This window comes from Rhinichthys klamathensis, unplaced genomic scaffold, assembly GCF_029890125.1.
Source record: "Rhinichthys klamathensis goyatoka isolate OS25496 unplaced genomic scaffold, OSU_Roscu_1.1 h1tg000281l_1, whole genome shotgun sequence".
NCBI classification, from domain to species: domain Eukaryota; kingdom Metazoa; phylum Chordata; class Actinopteri; order Cypriniformes; family Leuciscidae; genus Rhinichthys; species Rhinichthys klamathensis.
The window spans coordinates 6262116-6282143 of record NW_026606800.1 but is presented as its reverse complement, the minus strand read 5'-3'; the positions used below and the strand labels follow the sequence as shown (position 1 = coordinate 6282143).

The 20028-nt window shown below is 36.0% G+C and overlaps 1 protein-coding gene across 1 annotated transcript; it reads right to left on the bottom strand.

Moving 5' to 3' along the window:
- Positions 1-2109: 2109 nt before the first annotated feature.
- slc5a6a (solute carrier family 5 member 6a) lies at positions 2110-17459 on the bottom strand. The gene is made up of 16 exons (XM_056269202.1): positions 17343-17459; positions 12103-12556; positions 10135-10200; positions 9710-9761; positions 9525-9592; positions 9244-9398; positions 8892-9032; positions 8540-8669; positions 7683-7771; positions 7468-7580; positions 7215-7282; positions 6984-7070; positions 4895-5058; positions 4252-4355; positions 3397-3518; positions 2110-3313 (listed from the first exon to the last, which is right to left on the bottom strand). Exons 2-16 carry the CDS (start codon positions 12448-12450, stop codon positions 3152-3154), a joined length of 1869 nt encoding a protein of 622 aa, XP_056125177.1. The 5' UTR covers positions 12451-12556; positions 17343-17459; the 3' UTR covers positions 2110-3151.
- Between the last annotated feature and the right edge of the window lie 2569 nt (positions 17460-20028).

Genomic DNA, 20028 nt, shown 5'->3' with positions numbered 1-20028 from the left:
ATGTGAGTGGAATGCTCAAGTTTCTAAATCCCAAACAAATTTCTTTATTACCATACCTGAAATAAATATCATTATTAATCTAAAAGCTCGAACTGGATGGATTAAAAATAGTTTCAAGAATGAATGAACATTGAACACACATCGGCTCCGTAGCAGACGTTTGAAAACCAGGCTAGGCTAAAAAATGTGTCGTATTTCTAAAGGAGTGAAGATCTTATGAAATGTAGAGTGTCATCATCACTCAACTAACCCTTGGGGCCTTTAATTCACACAGGATGCGTACTTGCATTCAAAAACAAAGGATTGCAATGGAATGTAAGGATGTGTTTAAAAAGTTAGAAATAGTATAACTTGAAATAATGTCTTAAAAATATGGCGTTCATCGAGCAATATGAAGTAAAGGCTAGACACAAAGTAACTTTCAAAACACAGCAAGATGGATCATAACGGAATCGAGCAAGAAGCAGTGCAGCAAAAGAGACATCCGAGACAGCGTTACGAAATGAAAAGAACGCAGGATCTCGAGCAGTGTTTGGGGGTAATGTATATGAGTTAAAATGTGACTAAAAATAATGTGAGTTACATAATTAGATTACTTTTCAAGTAATGAGTAAAATAACACATTAACAAAATATCTAAGTTACTTTTTCAAATAAATGATGCAAATTACTTTGTTTTCCCATTTACTGAACAGCTCTCCTGTCTGTCCCCAAGTTGAGAGAAACCGGGGGTAAGTGCAGAGGTGTTGTGTGCGCTGTGTAAACATACTGGTTATTGTAGTTCTAGACTAAATGTGAGCAGGCATTTACTCATCTCACTTGCACAAAACCAGATTCAGTATTCCTCAATTAATAAAAACGTAATGTGTTACTTTCAATAAAAAGCAACACAATTAGTTACTTTTTTAGGGAGTAACACAATACTGTAATGCATTACTTTTAAAAATAAATGTCCCCTACACTGTTCTCGAGACCCTTTAAAAAATGTTTTTTTTTATCATGGCATGCCATTTTAAAAATGCAGCGCCCATAAGCAGGATGTTGAAAAAACAGCAAGACGTGGTGTAACAGCATGTTTGCTTAAGAAATTAATTTTAAAGTCACCATGAAACGATCATGATTCCACATAGGATGATTCTTTGAAGACAAATGTAAAACTGTCACCAGACCAAGATGAGACACCCACAATAAACAAACAAACAAAAACCGCAAGACTTCCAAAAACTGTTGACCCAGAGCGCACATAACCTGAAAAATGAAAATATAATAGACTACAATAGAATATCTGTGTTTGTGTGATTGTGACAGTTCAGAGAAAGTTCTCGTTCCAGTCATAGGCACAATACAAGGACCTAGGAATCCTATAGCAACTACAAATGGTATGGCTTAGACTGAGGTTTGAATTTGGATTAGACAGCAATGCACAGAAAATGCCACTATAACATCAAAAACGAATCAAATTACAAGAATCCAAGTGCAACCATATCAATTCATATGCTAATACTGATAATTATGGTCAGTAACCAGCACTGAGGTTTCAATTCTATGCAGTTAGTCTTCATCATAGTACTCTTGATACTATAACAAGCATCTTTACTACTAAATCTAAGATCAAATATGTGAATCATAGGCTATTGTAACTTTAAAGGAACACGCCGACTTTTTGGGACTTTAGCTTATTCAACGTATCCCCCAGAGTTAGATAAGTCTACCCAAGTAGCAGTGCTTCGCCTTCTGAGAATATAGTTCCCAGTATGTATACGGTTAAAAGATGGCTGTGTCTCATATGACCTTGTTATTTGTACACACTGTGACTATAGAAATCACAACATATAAATAGGAAAATGTTGGCGTTATTTTGTCACTTATTGGGAGCAGTATGCTAGCTGTAGCCATTTACTTCCAGTCTTTGTGCTAAGCTAGGCTAGCGGTGAGTGCGTCAGACAGAGTTACAGCACGCACGGAGATGAAAAGGGTATGTATGGACTTATCTAGCTCTGGGGGAGTCCCCAAAAGTCAACGTGTTCCTTTAAAGAACATTTCTAAACATGACCTTTCCCTAAATAATCATCTATACCAAAATAATATGCAAACTAGGCAAACATATATATATATATTTTTTAAAGATGTTAAAGTAAAGTTAGCCAGGCTCTAACAATGCAAAGCATCATGGGAATTCAATAGAGGGGCATCTAGATGCTTAAAAACCATCTTATCAGGGTCATAATTCAAGATGGTTTTATGTATATCAAAATAATATACAATCTAGGCAAACATAAATATATATTTTTTGAGATGTTAAAGTATAGTTAGCCAGGCTCTCAAAATGCAAAGCATCATGGGAATTCAATAGAGGGGCATCCAGATGCTTAAAAAACATCTTATCATGGTCAGGGCCATGCTCCATTTGGGTTAGACTACGAAAACGACAAACTAAAGAAACAATCCAGTCACAAAACTACATCATACATTCATATGAGGAGGCACTTGTCACAAACAATGGGCTTCAATGAGGTAACTACAGATTAAACAGGCATTAGATTCATTGGATCGATCACAATATGGCACTTCTTCACTGCAGATGACACGCTGAAAGTTCACTACATTTACATTTTTCGATACTAGCCATTCTTCATTTGCTGTAAACTTAACTCGGTTTAGTGAACTCATCTGTAGTGCTTTCAAAGGCAAACAGAATGGAAAGGCTAATGGTAGTGAACAAAATCTTTGGGAGAGAGAAACCCCGAAACTTGAATGGCAGTGACATTAAACGACTAAAGATTTGTGCAAACTGTGGTCTTTCTTGTAATAAACCTTAAATCTTAAACCCGCCGTTCGTTTGATTTGTGCGTGTGCGACGCATATATCACGACCCAGCAATATTCAACCAAGTAATCTTAAGATTAAATTTAGGACATGTAAACTAAAAGATTTAGGTGATCACATCAGCTCAACACATCTCAATTTGTTCAACAGGATCTCAAACACAATACGATTTTTATGACAGACCACTGACATCATAAAGTATCACATATAAACAAGACAACCCCTCACCTCCATCGCTGGCATCTGTTGACATTCTAACAGATGTTTTTCTCCTTGAGCGTGTGGGAAACTAAGTGTCCTTTAGGTCTGACATAGTGTAGGAGATTTCACAAGGCTGTTTCCTGCACCGTATGGGCCAGGTTACAAGTTGGCTGGGCGGTTATCTGTTCTCCCTCCTCTTCCCTGATCTTGTCTTCTTCATTAGTGCAGGCAACACCGTTGCTCTTTATCTGGGCCATCAGGTAAGGCTGGAGGTCCAGACCTTTGGGCTATAGCCCATAATGAAAGTAGGAATGTTGTAAATGAAACTGGATTTTGTAAGTGATGTCAACAGAGCATTCTATTGAGTTACCTTGTCTTCCAGTGGGGTTACACAGCAGAGTTTCTCCCTGTACCGTTCTGGCAGAAAGAACAGCAAAGTGCCAAGCACAGGGTAAATGGTACCTGGGTTTAAGTCCTTCTCCTTCCATGGCCCTGAGTGGACACAAACCACAATATGTTTTATTTATTTTTGCAGCATAATAAACAGTGTTATTGTTAACTAAAACTTAACTATAAAAGATTGTGTTCAGTAACTGAAATAAAGCTAAAATAAAATAAAATAAAATATAAGATGAAAACTCAACAAACAAAAAAACCTTAGAAATGTTGCCTTGCTAATGAACTGGGGAAAAAAGTTTAAATTCTAAAATTACTTAAACTAAAACTGAAACAAAAATAAATTAAAGATATATATATAATATATAAAACCTCAATAAAAACTAATAAAAATGACAAAAGCTATTCAAACTTAAACTACAATAAAAACTGAAAATATAAAAATAAAAGCTAATTTAAAATTTTTGTAAACACTAAAATATTATATAAATAATACCAATATACAACTGCTAAAAATGTCATTGTAGACCAGGGGTTTTCAAACATTTTAGCGCTAAGGACTCCCTTATATGATGATACCGTTGTGAGAGTCCCCTTTACTAAAATATAAAGGCATCTATATATTTTTATGTGGTCATTTTTCCTTTTTTTATGTGCAAAAACAAGAAACTTTATATTATCAGAACAACATGTTTCCAAAAATAAATAATTAGCTTTAATATGTCATTGTACTAAAGCAAATTACCAGTGTATCTACCCAACATTTATATAATTTAAGAGTAACAATTTAAGTTGTCCCAATGTTGAAGTGTTTAGAAACACACTTTACCTGTGAGAAAGCTGACCAGTAGTCCCACCACCACAACCGTGGTAGAATTATGAGCACTGTACCACATGTATGATAAAGAGTACAGAGCCTGAACTCCAGAGGGCCTGAAAAGACAAAAAGACACAATAAATGGGCCGGTTTAGTCTGTAATATAGCTATCATTTTGAAAAGGCTTTATGAATTGTAATCAGGGACCAGCTGCACAATGCCATTCAGTCGGCATGATACGTTGTGATAGTCTTTTCTTCCCTATTGTGACGTATAACTATAAATGGCTTTTCAAAAAAAATAACAATAAAAGTAGGGTGGCTGGGTGGCACTTGATTTTGTCCATTGAGAATTAACTGGATGGTTGTATCATTGTGGTTTGCTGTTACTGTGATCTCATGTGAGTGACAGGTTGTCCTGCACTCGCACCAGTTTTCGGTCTCAACATAGACCAGTCTATGTTTTAATGCAACAGACTTAAAAAAAAAAGTTATGACCAGTCTTACAGAAACAAGATGTATAACCTGTATGACCAGTTTATGCAACTGGCCACAGACACTAAAATAATCAATTTCTCATTGGTCAAGAAAGTAATCAAGCGTTTCAGAGCAGAAAATGGATTATTGAGCATTATTTATTTCTTATAAATACACACCTGGGTTTAGTTGTGATGAGCGTCGTCATGATAGCTGTTGTCATGTTTCCTACATCAGGCATGATGGTGCCATTTATCCCAGGTGGAGACATACGTGAAACAAAACTGCCGATACCGATCCAGAAAGCCATGACCAGCCCTGATGCCAGTCCAACCAGAGCACCCTGAAAACACACTCAGTCCATGAAATGAAATCAAACCATGAAATCTACTGAATTTCAGTGCATTAGTGACAAGATACTCAGTAAAAAAGATATTTACAACACTGTTTTGGGTCAGTAAGATTTATTTTTAACATAAATTACTGTCAGCAAGGATGCATTAAATTGATCAACAGTGATAGTAAAGATATTTATAATGTTACAAAAGTTTTCTGTTTCAATAAACGCTGTTCTTTTGAACTATCTATTCATCAAAAAATCATGAAAATGTTTTGTTAAATCAAATGAACACTAAACACTAAATAATAATTTAACCCTCTGGGCTTCTTCGTCCGAAAATGACCGAAAACGTTTACATTTTGAATTGTTTAATTTTTTTGCTTCATCGGATGGGGGTGAAACTTGGTGAACACACACAAAAAATCAAGGAGATGATTCTGATATGTTAAAGGGTCGTAAAAAAAATAGTCACACTTAGCCTCCTCCCGGTCAAAAATGGGCGACATAGGAAATGAATGGGAGATATGAAAAAATAGGAAAACTCAGAGAAACTTTTGGTGGTACAAGCTACAGATCAGCCACTGTGCAGAAAAAAAGTGTACAGCAATGAAGGGGTGACACTCTAAAACATCAAGAGTGCAAATAAGACCCCCCCCCCCCCCCACACACACACACACACACACACACCCACGCACACAAACACACACACACATACACAGATATACTGGCAAGACTGCAACAGCAAATTTGTAGAATATGCAAAATAAAATCAATAAATGAAAAAAAAAAAATCTCGCTCAAATGCACACACACACACACACACAGAGAGAGAGAGAGAGAGATAGAGAGAGAGAGATTAACTGGTAAGACTGCAACAGCAAATTTTGAGAATATGCAAAAATAAATAAATAAAAAATACCAATTTATTGCTAAATGTCTGTATAAAGTGTTTTGAATTATCACTAACCATCCCTTATTTTGTTTAATTATTTGAATGATCAAATACTGAGTAACAAAAATGTTTGCATTGTGTTCCCTTTCTAACCAAATGCTATAGTTTGATTTTAATCATAATGCAAAACCTGATACTTATCTAAAAAAAATTGTTACAAAAATAAAGTCTTTAGAATATCTAAAATCTATATCTAAATTTTAAAAAAAACGAATAAGATAGAGAAATCATGTCTAAAACAACAAAAGGAATCAAAAAGCCTTTATGTATTTATATAGGAAGCTATATGCAGCCTACAGGCTGGTACAGGACATTGCACACATTTAACTATTTTTTAAAGCCACTAGATGGCGCTCTTCTACTTGAACATTTTTTTTTTTTTTGGCTGGCACTCTATTTTGATGTGAAATGTTGCATTTATTGATTTTTTTTTTAAAATAAATATAAAATAAAAATATATATATTAATTCTAATGGAAAAAATAGCTCATAAAAATTATATAATTAATGCAAAGTATCATAAAAAATTCTAAAAATTCTAAATAATAATCAGAAAATATTATAGAACAAAACAATATTTGATTGGTTATCCTGGGAAAAAGTAAAGTTACATTTTAAGGCTTCGTCCGTTTTTGACCGGGAGGAAGCTAAGTGTAACCCATTTACGAAGAAGCCCAGAGGGTTAAAATGATTACTGGAGGATCATGTGACACTGAAGACTGGAGTAGTTGCTGCTGAAAACTCACCATTGCCATCACATGAATAAATTTATTATTTTAAAATATATTACTACAGTAAACAGTTATTTTAAATTATATAATAATATTTCACAATATTACTGTTTTGCTGTATTTTTGATCAAATAAATGCAGCCTTGAGTATAAGAAACGTCTTTCAAAAACATTTTTAAAATCTTATCGACCCCAAACTTTTGAACAGCTTTGTGCTTTGTTTGAATACTTTGCTTTTTGACTTACAGTGGAATTGGCCCAAGGAAAAAACATCCCAAGACAGAAAAGGCCAAGAAGAGGTCCTCCCACCATCCCAAATATACTGAGTGCCGCCTTAAGGATTTAACAGAAGGGAAAAAAACACAGAGATAGACAGAAAGATTGTTAACTGTACGATTACATTTAATTAAATGACACCTCAAATTTACTTGTATTTATCTTATTATTATATCATGTTATGATAATCATGGACCTCACCTGCAGCACAGAGCCCATTAGGGATGCGAGGTACGCCATAGCTAGACACACAAGCCCATAGCCAATCGCTGTGGGGGAATATAACGACAAAAAAAAATACTATGATCCCAGGATGGGCTTTCAGTTTAGTATGGACAATATATTTTTTAATATCGCTGTACTAACCAGGAACATAAGGGGAGGAGATGGACCACTCATAGAAAAATAATCAAAAAAGATCTGCCTTTCAGACAGTTACTGAAAATTCACTAACCCAACATTTTTGATAAGAGGGTGGCACGAGCCTCCGTCATGGCTGGGACATGTGGTTTGATCAAGTCCTCCATGGTAACTGTTGCCAGAGAGTTGAAGGCAGATGAGATTGTGCTATAAGATAAAGCAAACACCATTTAAAGAAGAACATTTTAAAAATGTAAAAAATGACAATAAGATTGTGGAAGACGGATTATCACAAACTCTGGTTGATACCTGAGAGCTCCACTAAACAGGCAGGCAACAAACAGTCCTGGTAAACCAGGAAGATCTCTCAACACATCCATTACAAAGTACAGTACCATCTACAGAGAGAGAGAGAGAGAGAGAGAGAGAGAGAGAGAGAGAGAGAGAGAGAGAGAGAGAGAGAGAGAGAGAGAGAGAGAGAGAGGTGGCGAGTGACTTTCTCATGATCCCATTGATCAAATTAACATACATTACTAATCAAAAGTTTGAGCTCAGTAAGATTTTTTTCAAATAAGTTAATACTTTTATTCAGCAAGGATGCATTAAATTGATTAAAAGTGACAGTAAAGACATTTATAATGTTACAAAAAAATATCAGTTTCAAATAAGAATCCTGAATTTATTTATTTTTTTTATAAAAAAAAAAATGTAATGCACCAAATCAGCATAGGCTATTTGAATTATTTCTGAAGGATCGTGTGACACTGAAGACTGGAGTAATGATGCTGAAAATTGAGCTTTGCCATCACAGGAATAAATTGCGTTTTTAAAATATATTAAACTAGAAAACAGTTATTTTACATAGCAATAATATTTGATAATATTACTGTATTTTTGATCAAATAAATGCAGCCTTGGTGAGCATAAGAGACTTCTTTAAAAAAAGAAAAAAGAAAAAAAAGAGTCAAATCTTCCTGACTCCAAACTTGTACGATAGTGTAAATTCAACAATAGTGTGCTGATTGCTGAATAAAAGGAAATTATAAACTCACACACACACACACACACACACACACACACACGAGAATGGTAAATGGTATAAAACTTCAGAGAAAAAAAACAAACAATAAGATTTAAACTAAAAAATATAGTTATTATTTTCAGACCTGGTCATTGGTTTTGACGTAGCCCTTATCCAGGGGGCTCTCCTCCCCATATCGAGCGTACATAACAAGACCCATTAGACAGCCCAATGTGAGCACAACCTGTTGGCATGGAAACACCACATAGCAGGACCTGGAGAACAAGACACCCCAAAAACCTTTCAGAATGTACTGGCCACTTTATGAAAACAAACATTAACCACCAAAATACAATAATAATAAAGCATGTCACTGGTGCTCTGAAATCATAGAGTTTTGTTGCAGTAATTTAATATAACAAATGTGCAAATGGTACATAAAACAAGTTTACAGTTTCAAGTTCTATTGACTTGACCAGAGTGAGGTGTTTTCTTACATTATGGCCTCTTTCTCTGTGCGGGAGCTGAGATATCTCTGGACCTGAGCCTGATTCACTCCATACAGGGCCAGCATGAGGAAAACGCCCCCCACTCCTAGAGTCCAAAACGTGTGCCTCTCTAACGGGTCAGGGTTCAGGCTGCCACAGGGGACCACAAAACAATGAATGTAGGCTTCCATTACAATTCTGGTATGTGGATCAGTGTTTGTTAGATAACCTTAAAGGAACAGTTCACCCAAAATGAATGACACTAGGCTGAGTTAATAAGGACAAAACTAGTTTTTGGGTAAACCGTTCCTTCATGTCAACTCATATCTGAAACAAAATGATATAAAATCGCAACACTAACTCAAGGCCTGAGATACGGCTGCCGTTTTGTGCTTTCCTCCATACTTCAGCGATGCCCCCTGCCTGGTGGGTACCCACCACGATCACTGCCAGCTGCCCCGCAAACATCACGATTGTCTGGAACACGTCTGTCCAGATCACTGCTTTCAGACCCCCCTGGCACAGAGAAGAGAGGAACAGGTGAGTTAGAATGTAGACTACCATTCAAATGTTTCTAGGTTTAGAATAGTAGGGTTTTAACATTATAAATGTAACTTCTGATTAATTGCCTCTCCAACTTACCAATGCTGTATAAAGCGTGCTCACCAATCCCATGGCTAGCACTGCTCCCCAAAGGTCAAAACCTGTTACTGCGATCACAAACAAATTCAAAGAAACATTTACCAGAGAAACAAAACATGAAATAAACTACAGATCTGATATACAGCGACATGCATTTCTAGTAATGCATAAATAATCTCATTTACCTGCATTTAGTGCAAGTGCGGGAGCATACAGAACAACTCCCATATAGATAACCTGCGGAAAAATACATAAATACGTAGACAGATGTAACGGATGCTTTTCTGCAGACACACTAGATTGCTTTGGGACATAATAACCTTTTTTCTCTGAATTTCCACATCTAGTAACTGATAGTTTTGAGAATCATTACACTTTAGATCCATAACGCGGAGTAAAATATTGTCCATATCAATGGGGGGGGGGGGGGGGGGGGGGTGGGTGCAGAATAGATTTGTAGGTGTAAGTTCAAGTTTTTATATTGACAACAGGGCGTCTTTGTGCCTAGCAAAACTGGAGTAAAAGACAATATTACTTTAGATTATTAGATTATTACTCCTTTAGGTTTTAATAACTTGTTGCAAACACCCAGGTGCTGCTCATAACTCACCATCTGAAAGATGAAGGTCGCAGTGCCACATATCCGAACACTTTTACAAAAACGAAGCTCCAGATACTATGAAGAGGAAAAAGAATGCAATTTATTACAAATAGAAACACCATAGAGTAGTTCTACGTATTTACAAAAATGACAAACTTATGTTCAATCAACAATGATAATAATATGAAATGTTTCTTTAGCACTAAATCAGCATATTAGAATGATTTCTGAAGGATCATGTGACACTGAAGACTAGAGCAATGTCTGCTGGAAATTCAGCTTTGCCATCACAGGAATAAATTACATTTTACAATAATAAAATAGAAAATATTATTAAATTGTAATTATATTTCACAATATTGCTGTTTTTACTGTATTTTTTTTATCAAATAGATGCATCCTTGGTGAGAGACTTCTTTTAGAAACATTAAAAAATCTTGCCCACCCCAAACTTTGGACAGGTAGTGTACACCTTATTTACTGTCATAAAACAGTATATTTGATCTCTGGAATGCTTGATTTTGATTGGTCAGAATCATGCTGTCAAATATATATTTTTTTAATGTTGGGGTTTATTTTGCTATGATGACTGATTGCAATTATTCATTTTAAAACAGTCTGAGACCACTAGTGAGAGAATGCTTCCATTTTGCACTCTTTTATGAAACGCTGCAAGACAGTTTATAGGGATCTCACCCTTTTTAATAAATATCAATAGCTTTTCCATGACCTTTCCAGTTGTTTGATGGTTACTGGATAAGGATTTTTAAAGGGGACCTATTATGCAAAATTCACTTTTGCATGGTGTTTGGACATAAATGTGTGTTGGCAGTGTGTGTACACAACCACCCTACAGTGATAAAAATCCACCCACTCCTTTTTTTTAAATCCCCATAAATCATAAGCAGTGTCTCCCAACGACGTCACTAAAGCCACAGGCCCCGCCCACGAGTGTTGACAGACACTGCCGTTTTAACATAGAACCGCCCTGGAGGTGTGTTTCCCAAAGCCAACTATGGTCGCAAGTTCCGTCGTTACCAATAGAGTTCAATGGAAATTGCGATCATAGTTGGCCAACGATGCTTTTGGGAAACGCACCCCTGATCGAGTTCACAGCGAGTTGAGAGTTGTACACATCCGCCATTGCTGCACTGACGAGAATGTCTCCCAAGCGTTGTCGGTGTTGTGTAGCTGGATGTATTAATCCACATAGCTCTATCTATTTAGTAAAAAGTTGCTCCTGAAGGATGTAGCAGTGCCAACTGTTCGTGATCCAGCTACACATCTAGAAGTATTACGCTTTTGTTTTCCAAATTGCCTTTGTCGATCATAACATGTTAGACTTATAAAGTTTGTGATTGCATATGATAGTACCATGAGTCTGTCCAGCTATGTTGTTATTTTTTTATCGCACTGATAGTGGAATCTTTATTTGTAAAGGACAGCACATCAGAACAGAGCAGCGAAACAAGAGATATTGCTTGCCAGACAGATGCAAAACCGCTGACCAAGTCTGTTGGTACTCAGTTATAAATGAAGACGTTTCATGTTCTCTACAGGAGTTCAGGTATGTTTATGTATTACATGATACTGCTTATACAGAGGACCTCTCTCGTTGGAAAAGTGGGGCGGGAGCAGCAGCTTATTAGCATTTAAAGGGAAACACACTAAAACAGTGCGTTTTTGCACAAGCCCAAATTTGGCCATTTTAAAATGCTATAAAAATATCTGTGGGGTATTTTGAGCTAAGACTTCACATACACACTCTGGGGACATCAAATATTTGATTTAGATCTTGTGAAAAGGGGCATAATAGGTCCCCTTTAAAAAAAGACTACATCACTAATGAATCATTCACTGACTGATTTCTGAACCGGTTTGATTGATTCATTAAAAAAAGAACCAACTTCGATTCCCAAACTGTGACTGACTCCAGTCTTTCAAACAATCTAACAAAGTGAATTTCTATAGTGTTACCTCATAGGCGCTGCTGAGGCGGAGCCGATAGAAAACCGGAATGAAAATGTGTGCAGGGATGAGCAGGCCCAGGAAGTAGGAGCAGCCCAGGAACCAGTACTGCGTCCCATAGGTGTAAATCTCCGATGGGGCGCCCAGGATGGCCACCGCTGATTGAAAAGTGGCCAGTAGTGAAAGAGACACCGGAAGGCAGCGCATGCTGCGGTCGGCCAGCAGGAACTCCTGCGTGGTACTCTGGCGACCCCCTGAGAAAGCGTAGTAAAGGCCGATTCCAGCGGAGGCCACTAGCAGCAAGACGAAAATCACGTAATCCACCGTGCTGAAGTGCATTTGAACTACGTCCCCCATGATGCCGTGAGGTGGAGCGCACAGAGTGATGTGGCCCCTGGATGATCAGTGAAGGGTCAGTGGATAGTTACACATTGGGTCATCGTGAAGGATTGCAGGTGACGTGCTGTAAAAAATTAAAAGACTGTTTAGGCCAAAATGGAAACAGAATATCCAAGTTATACTTTGCAGGCAAAAAAAAACATTTACACTAATGCATTACACAACATGTGCAAAATGGCTCAAAACACACAATATATTTTAAATCACTATTTTCTTGCTCTCAAAAATCAATGCAAGCTTGCAGTCGTTTGTGGAGGGGTGGGATTTAAGCGGACTAAATGATTGGAGAAGTATGTGAAATACACTGTTGCTACAGCTGCCAATTTATTTGATAGTATCAGTAGAATTAATAGAACTGCTGCTGCAAAGACAGAAATATCACTAGAGTTAAAGCTGAAGCACCGTTGGCTTGCCTCCATTTGATAAAAGCTCTACATTATGTTTTCTGAGCTGCTGGTACGTGGCCTTAGGACGCAGCATGATTTTAGCAGTCCTATAGTATTTGACATGAAAAACATCAAAGGTTTAATAAAAATAAAAAAACAGAAGACACCTCATCTATGCTAAAGATTAATCTGATTCTGATTGAATCTGATCCACTCAAAACTTATGCAAGTGCATAAAATCATTTGCTATGCAATCTCGTTATCACTATTCTATGAAGTTCCAGACTCATTGTCTTATTAAAACATTTTTAAAATAAAATGAGAAAAAAAACAACAACAAAAAAAAACACCAGTTTGTCAATCACATAACCTACTGGTCTTGTGAGGCACATTATGAGTCATCATGTGACTTAGAGGTTTTTTCTTTTTAATTGAATAGGCTCTCGTGCCTCTACGGCTTCCTGTCTGTTCAAACCAGCTTACAACAACTAGTCTAACAGATTCTGACATTCTGTAAGGTTAAAGCTTATTCACACAAACATGTGCTGAATGCAAAAAGCACTGTGGTTTAGTGTATTCAGTCCAGAGAAGTCAGAAATGAATCATGAGGAATGAAAAAAAAAATTTGTAATAGGTGATGCTGAGAGGATGATGCGGATGACATATGAGATTAAGAGACTTCTTTCAAAAACATTAAAAAATCTTATCAACACCTAACAGCAGAGTAAACCTCAATAATGATCAGAAGGGAGAAATATTTCATTTTATTGAACGTTTCCACTGTTTAAATTCATCAGCACACATTTAGTAGCAGGCAAGTTACATACGATCCCGTAAAATGGTTAAAGGTCAAACATGATACTAAACTTTCTTGCGACTGTGTAAGTTTGCTAACTCATTTACTGATTACAAGTGCAAAAATCTGTAAATTAGTTGCATACAATAGAGCCGCAATCCTGTCATTTCCAGTGGAACAATATGTCCTACAATGAGAAACCATGTGATTCTAGTAAGCTGCAGGCAGGGAGCCACAGCAAATATGGCATTTTTCATTTTTAGGTAGAGCTGCACGATTCTGGATAAATCGAGAATCACGATTTCTTGTTTCAAATAGAGATCACGATTCTGAACAGACAAACTAAACAAAATAACGTACTTTACTAAAGGTTCTGACAAAATATGAATTGCTGCAGTCTATTTAAAAATGTTTAATTTATTTAGGTTTGAATACAAAACAAATCTATTTGAATGAATGATTCAATGACTCAGCATTTTTGAATGAATCTCACACACACACAAAGTGAATGAATTGGTTCTCTTACAGCAGCCATCAGGTGAGTACTTTGAACAACCAATTCTCTGGCATCTGAGCAAATAACAATAATAAAAAAGATAACAGCATTATTTTATCACTTTATTGGATTTGATAGTCAGTCGTTTACAGTATATCAAGCATAAAACTCAAGCAAAAGCTCAATTCAAGATTAATTTTGTGTGATCAAAGCTGTTGTGTTGGCTAGTTTGCTAAAAGATAAGTCTCACATACGACATGATAAGACTCTGACCTAGAAGCTCTGTGGCAACTCCGATAACAACACCACACAAGAGATGTTTGGGCTGGGATGGAGGCTTTCACACCAATTTAATCTTTCTAATTTCTTATTTGAAAGAAAAGAAAGGACAAACCTGTTCTTATCTGCAGAACAGTGAAGAAAATGCAAGGACACACAGGCCAAGATTTGTCGACCTTTCTTTCTTGTCATGGTGGAAAACCATTGTTTTTTAGTTTAAAAAAAACCTAAATCTATTATGGATATGTATCCAGGGCAAAAAAGAGACAAGCCTGAATCCATTCTATGGTCACAAGGCTTTTGATGATCAAACAGTGGGATAAATGCGCAGCAAAGTGTCTGTCTGATTTTCTTTAGCCTCTATGATCAAGCTCTGCTCCTGCTTATTAAACACAGTTTATGACTCATGAACAGCATCAGAACTCACTGTGCAACACAGCATGCCCTGATTAAGATGATCAATAGTAAACATCAGCTGTTCTAACCATCCAATCAACTAACAATCCAACTGTCCCATTATTTGTGCTAGTTCAGCATGTGTCCCTCAAAAATTTAGGCTTAACTTTAAAAAAAAGCAGTTTTATTGAGTGGGATTAACTCCCAAAATAAAAAAAAGTTCTAGTATCTAAAGAGTAAATCAGGCTTGAAGTACAACTTTCAATTTGTAGCTCTAGTTGTCATTCAGGAACCTTTTATATATTATAATAACAATATAATTTTTTTAAATATTTTATATAATTTTTTTAATCTTTATTTTGATTTTCATAACAGGTTCTAATTTCTGATGTTCTAATATTACATATCTCAGAAATTAATTCTCATAAAAAGACATCAAAAGGACATCAATAAGGACCTAATTAAACCAATTCAAATTGAAAAACGAATAATAAGGATCAGCTAATCAGACGTATCACTGATAGACACAGCTTTACAATTAAGAAAAACTACATTTAAAAAAAAATCTGAAAATAAAACAGGACAGTGATTTTAATAGAACAAGTTCTGACATGAATTATAGCACTGGTGAAATGAAGTAAGTGAAAAGCTGTCACGCTATTTAAAATGCCAAGCTCACAGCATGCTAGAGGGCCAACCAACATGATTAACAATGCCTGAAAAGTCATTGTTTCGCCACCATCAGGATTAGCAACTTGAGAGAAATGGGCTGTGTAAACTGCCAAAGCAATGAAAGGGAACATTCTGTCATCATTTTCTCATCCTTGTGTTGATCAAAACCCAAAGACTTAAACCTTGAAACCCAATGCTGTGCCTGTAGTGCATGTCTGCTTTTTTGTTTTTATTGATAGAACAAAAACTCTTCCAAGTCTTGACATAGTGTTCAGACAAAGAGTATTGGTTTCTGATCGCCAAACATTAGTGGAATATATCCAGAGTTAATGTAATAAACTATATTTTCTGGGATCTACATTTTCTGGACAGCTGTGTGAACTTAAGGGGAACTGACTATGTCCACTAAAATGGCCAGCTGGTTAAAAGAAATTGCAAACATTTTTTTCCAGTTTCTCATTATAAGGTCTGAAAAAGAAACAAGGTCATGTGGTATTAGAACAACACCAGGGTGAGTAAATATTGCAGTTTGCTCAGGTATGCACATGTGCACTTTATAGTCATGCGTAGTCTGCGTATAATGTTCAACTCTTATTTCAGCTCTTTTTTAGTTCTTATTTAACTGCTATGTTTAGCCCATCTAACATAATTTATGTATGTACAGTTTAGTTTTTGTGGTCCTGCATTCTGTGTTTGTCTTGTGTAGCACCAACACTGTTATGTTTTGCTGTGAACATGCTGTATTGAGCTGAAATCACTCTAATGACTGGATTTTCATTTTTGGGTGAACTATACCTTTAAACTTCTCCAGCCAACAAAATATTTATTGGGGCTGTGCATCTTTTTACAACAGCTACCCGACGTTCCAAAGCAATGTGACTGATTTGGTTGCAATACTATGCAAACGTTATCTGTTTAAAGATCAAGATTTAAAGACCAAATGACATCTGATAAATCCAAGCACTTCGCCATAATGACAGCCATTTACTAGCACATTGATTCATAATGACAAAATAATGTCCTGGAAATGTTTTAAAATTAGATTAAAAAGCATTTAATAGTTTTCTCATTTTATTGAAAAATAAAATACAACCTTGATAAGTTATTTAAAATGAATCATCTTTACAAATAAAGTAGCCTATTATAAATATTTCATGAAAACAGTTCTGCAAACTGACATGTCGCGCGTGTTATCAGTCAGTGAGACCATGACATTTTTCATATGCGTTTTAATGGCGGGATACGACACTTTTTTCAAATTATAATCTAATCAAAAACGACATTTGATGTATCATCAAAGAAAATGGCGTTTAAAAAGAAAATCGTTCACTGTTACCGGGCGGTCAATATCTCAACCATGGTCTCTCTCAACCAACGCGAGCAACAGAGCCACGAGCTCGAGAAGGAATAGATTGCGCGCGTGAACTGTTAAGAAAGAACGGGTAAGGATATTTGATTTCATAAGTTAAAGGTTTAACCCGATGTTGCGTAAAGCTAAGAAAAGCTGTGTTGCTGGTTGCCACAACATGCTGTGAATGACAGTCCTGTATGCAATCGGAAAATACCACTCTGACTAAAGGAAATGACATGCTGATGTAAAGGGTGACACCATTTCGTCACGAGAAAAACGCAATGTGCGCAGCGCAGCCAAGTAAAACATATATACAGTGATAATACATGTACACTGCAACGTATATAAATAGAAATATCCAATTATAGTAAACGAAGCTGCCTACGCTGCAGTGCGCAATGTCCGCTTGGAGTTTTTAGAGTGTTTTTAGCGACCTTGTTATTCATTCTGATCAGCTATCATGTATTATCTTACCTTGGTCAGAGTTCATGCGATGAATAATGAGTGATGAATGGAGAAAGGTTTAAAACCAGTCTCGGTTCAGACCACCCCTACTCTCCTTGACATCACGCAAAGGTTGCTTTCCATTGATGCACATGTGCTTCTGACGTCACAATGAAACGTCATGTTACTACCTCACTCACGACCAAAAAAAAACATTAAACCCATAATTATTAATAAAAAATGTGACCTTATTTTTTGAAGAGATATGACGAGATCTTTCATGTACCGTAAATACTTGTTTTTCCTACATTGGGGTATTACATTGTGCAATATGTTTGAATGTATATGCTTGAAAATGTTCAAAATCCTCTAAAAGATGTACTGTTTTCACTATTGTAATTTCTCTTGCAATGTTAATATTTTATTTTCATAAAATTACATTTACATTTTTACATTGAATCATTTATTTTAGCGGACGCTTTTTTCCAAAGCGAGAAACTTGCACAACTACTTCCGCGTTATACTTGTTACTATGGTTACTACACTGTAATTTCCGGTAACAGCGTTCATCAGCGCACCTCTACCTTTTTTTTAGTCTATGACCTCTACACGCAGAGTTACTCATCAGAAGAACGCAGATTATTACCAGAGCCCGTCTGCTATTAGGTGGGAGTAAGTCACACATGTGCAAGTCACAAGCAAGTCTCAAGTCTTAACCTTCGAGTCTCAAGCAAGTCCAAGTCAATTTTTTATAAAAGCAAGCAAGTCAAGTCAAGTCACTGCCTTATGTCAAGCAAGTCAAGTCAAGTCGTAGCTTGGGTCACAAGTCACTGGCAAGTCATACAAACGTTTGATGATTTCACTGAATTTATATATTAAAATAAGTTAAAACTACATAAGTTGTGGACTATGGTTTTATTTGCAACATTTTTTTTAAATATGCATTTCCACATACAGCTGAGTGGTTACTACAATAAAAATCTAAAAAAATAAAAAATAAATACAATTTCAAACTACATAGCCTAAAATGTAAATGTAACTGAAATTAGGCCAACATTAAAGCATGAAAAAATAAATATGCCTCAAACATTGCAGAAGACCATTAAAAGCTATTAAACAATTCACAATTCAAGTATAATGGTTCCTATGCCACCAAATGGCATTCTTCAAACTGGCATCCCCTTTATATAAGTTATATAACAGCCGTTGGCATTTAGCCTATTATGAAGCTAAAACCGCCAATGGGTGGCGCCAAATCACCGTCTTAATGTACGAGTCATAGAAGCAGTCAACTGATTTGTTCAAAATGACAGATTCGTTCTGGAACTAAGCAACTAGGTCACTGAATCACAAATACGCATAACTCTTTCTGTGGCTTGTTTGGAACTATTGTCATTGGAGAAATAGAGCAAAAACAGAAAATATTTGGAATATTATGTCTAAAATGTCACATCACAATATTCACTCTTTGTTTACTGAACTGTTTTATAAAATCATCACATTTGCAATCGCGCCAATAATCTGGAAATATTTTTTTATATATGTTATAATTATGAAAATAACTCATACTAGGGCCATTTTTCCGCCACATTTTGAATTTTGGGTGCATATTAATTCTGCTGGCATTTTTTGCCACCAACCCCCTGATAACATTAAGAGAAACATAAACGACAAAACTAACAGTTTTCTATATTGTTTTTCGTCATTGGAAAGAACAACATTTTTGGCTTTAAAGCATGATTTAAAAAGAAATGTGGCAAATGTTATACAAAACATATACCGACATTAATTATCATTTGAATATTGACAACATTAAGCTACATTTGAAAACATAATTGTGTATAAAGAGGCATGCTGTTTTGACCAATATTATTCTCTCTAGATTTAAAGATAGTCAAATTAACTATAACGAACAGGTTAAACAAGCCATAGCTTATAGCCTACTTTTAGACGTGGTGAATGAACCCAGCAAACAAGGGACGTCCCCCGGACGTTTCGAACGTCCCCTCAGGTCCGAATTAGGTCCTCTTAGCAACGTTCCCAAACGGACGTTCGGAGGACGTCCGCATTAGGTCCGCTTTGTAACGTTTGCTGTCGGACATTCCAACGACGTCCGCATTAGGTCCGCTTTGTAACGTTTGCTGTCGGACATTCCAACGACGTCCGCATTAGGTCCGCTTTGTAACGTTTGCTGTCGGACATTCCAGCGACGTTAGCATTTGGTCCCCTTTGTAACGTTCACTGACAGACATGATGACTAGGTTAATACTCAATTATTCTGTTAAATGCCTTAATAATAATTGTATTGTTTTTAAAATGAATAAAAATCTCTAAAACCATAATTGTTTACAATAAAATATTTTCTACACCATTACCATCTATGACTTTAAAATAGTCAATTTAATGTGTGCTTCATAATACATCACAGTGCTCATATTCATGCAAAAGTGAAAGAATCCACCATTGTGCAGGTATTTCTATAACCAATTAAAAATTTGAATTAATGTATGAAATTGCTTATTATTGGCTCTATATCATGCCTCTACATGAAATTGTATATATTAACATATCTTTGTTTGCATCCACCCATATATGCTAAATTAATGTCAAAAAGGAAATTAAATGAAGGAAAAACAAACTTGACTGTACAACTACAGCCCAAATGGAAAATCATTTTATTATTGCTAAGGGTTAAAAATTTTTGCAGAGTAATGTA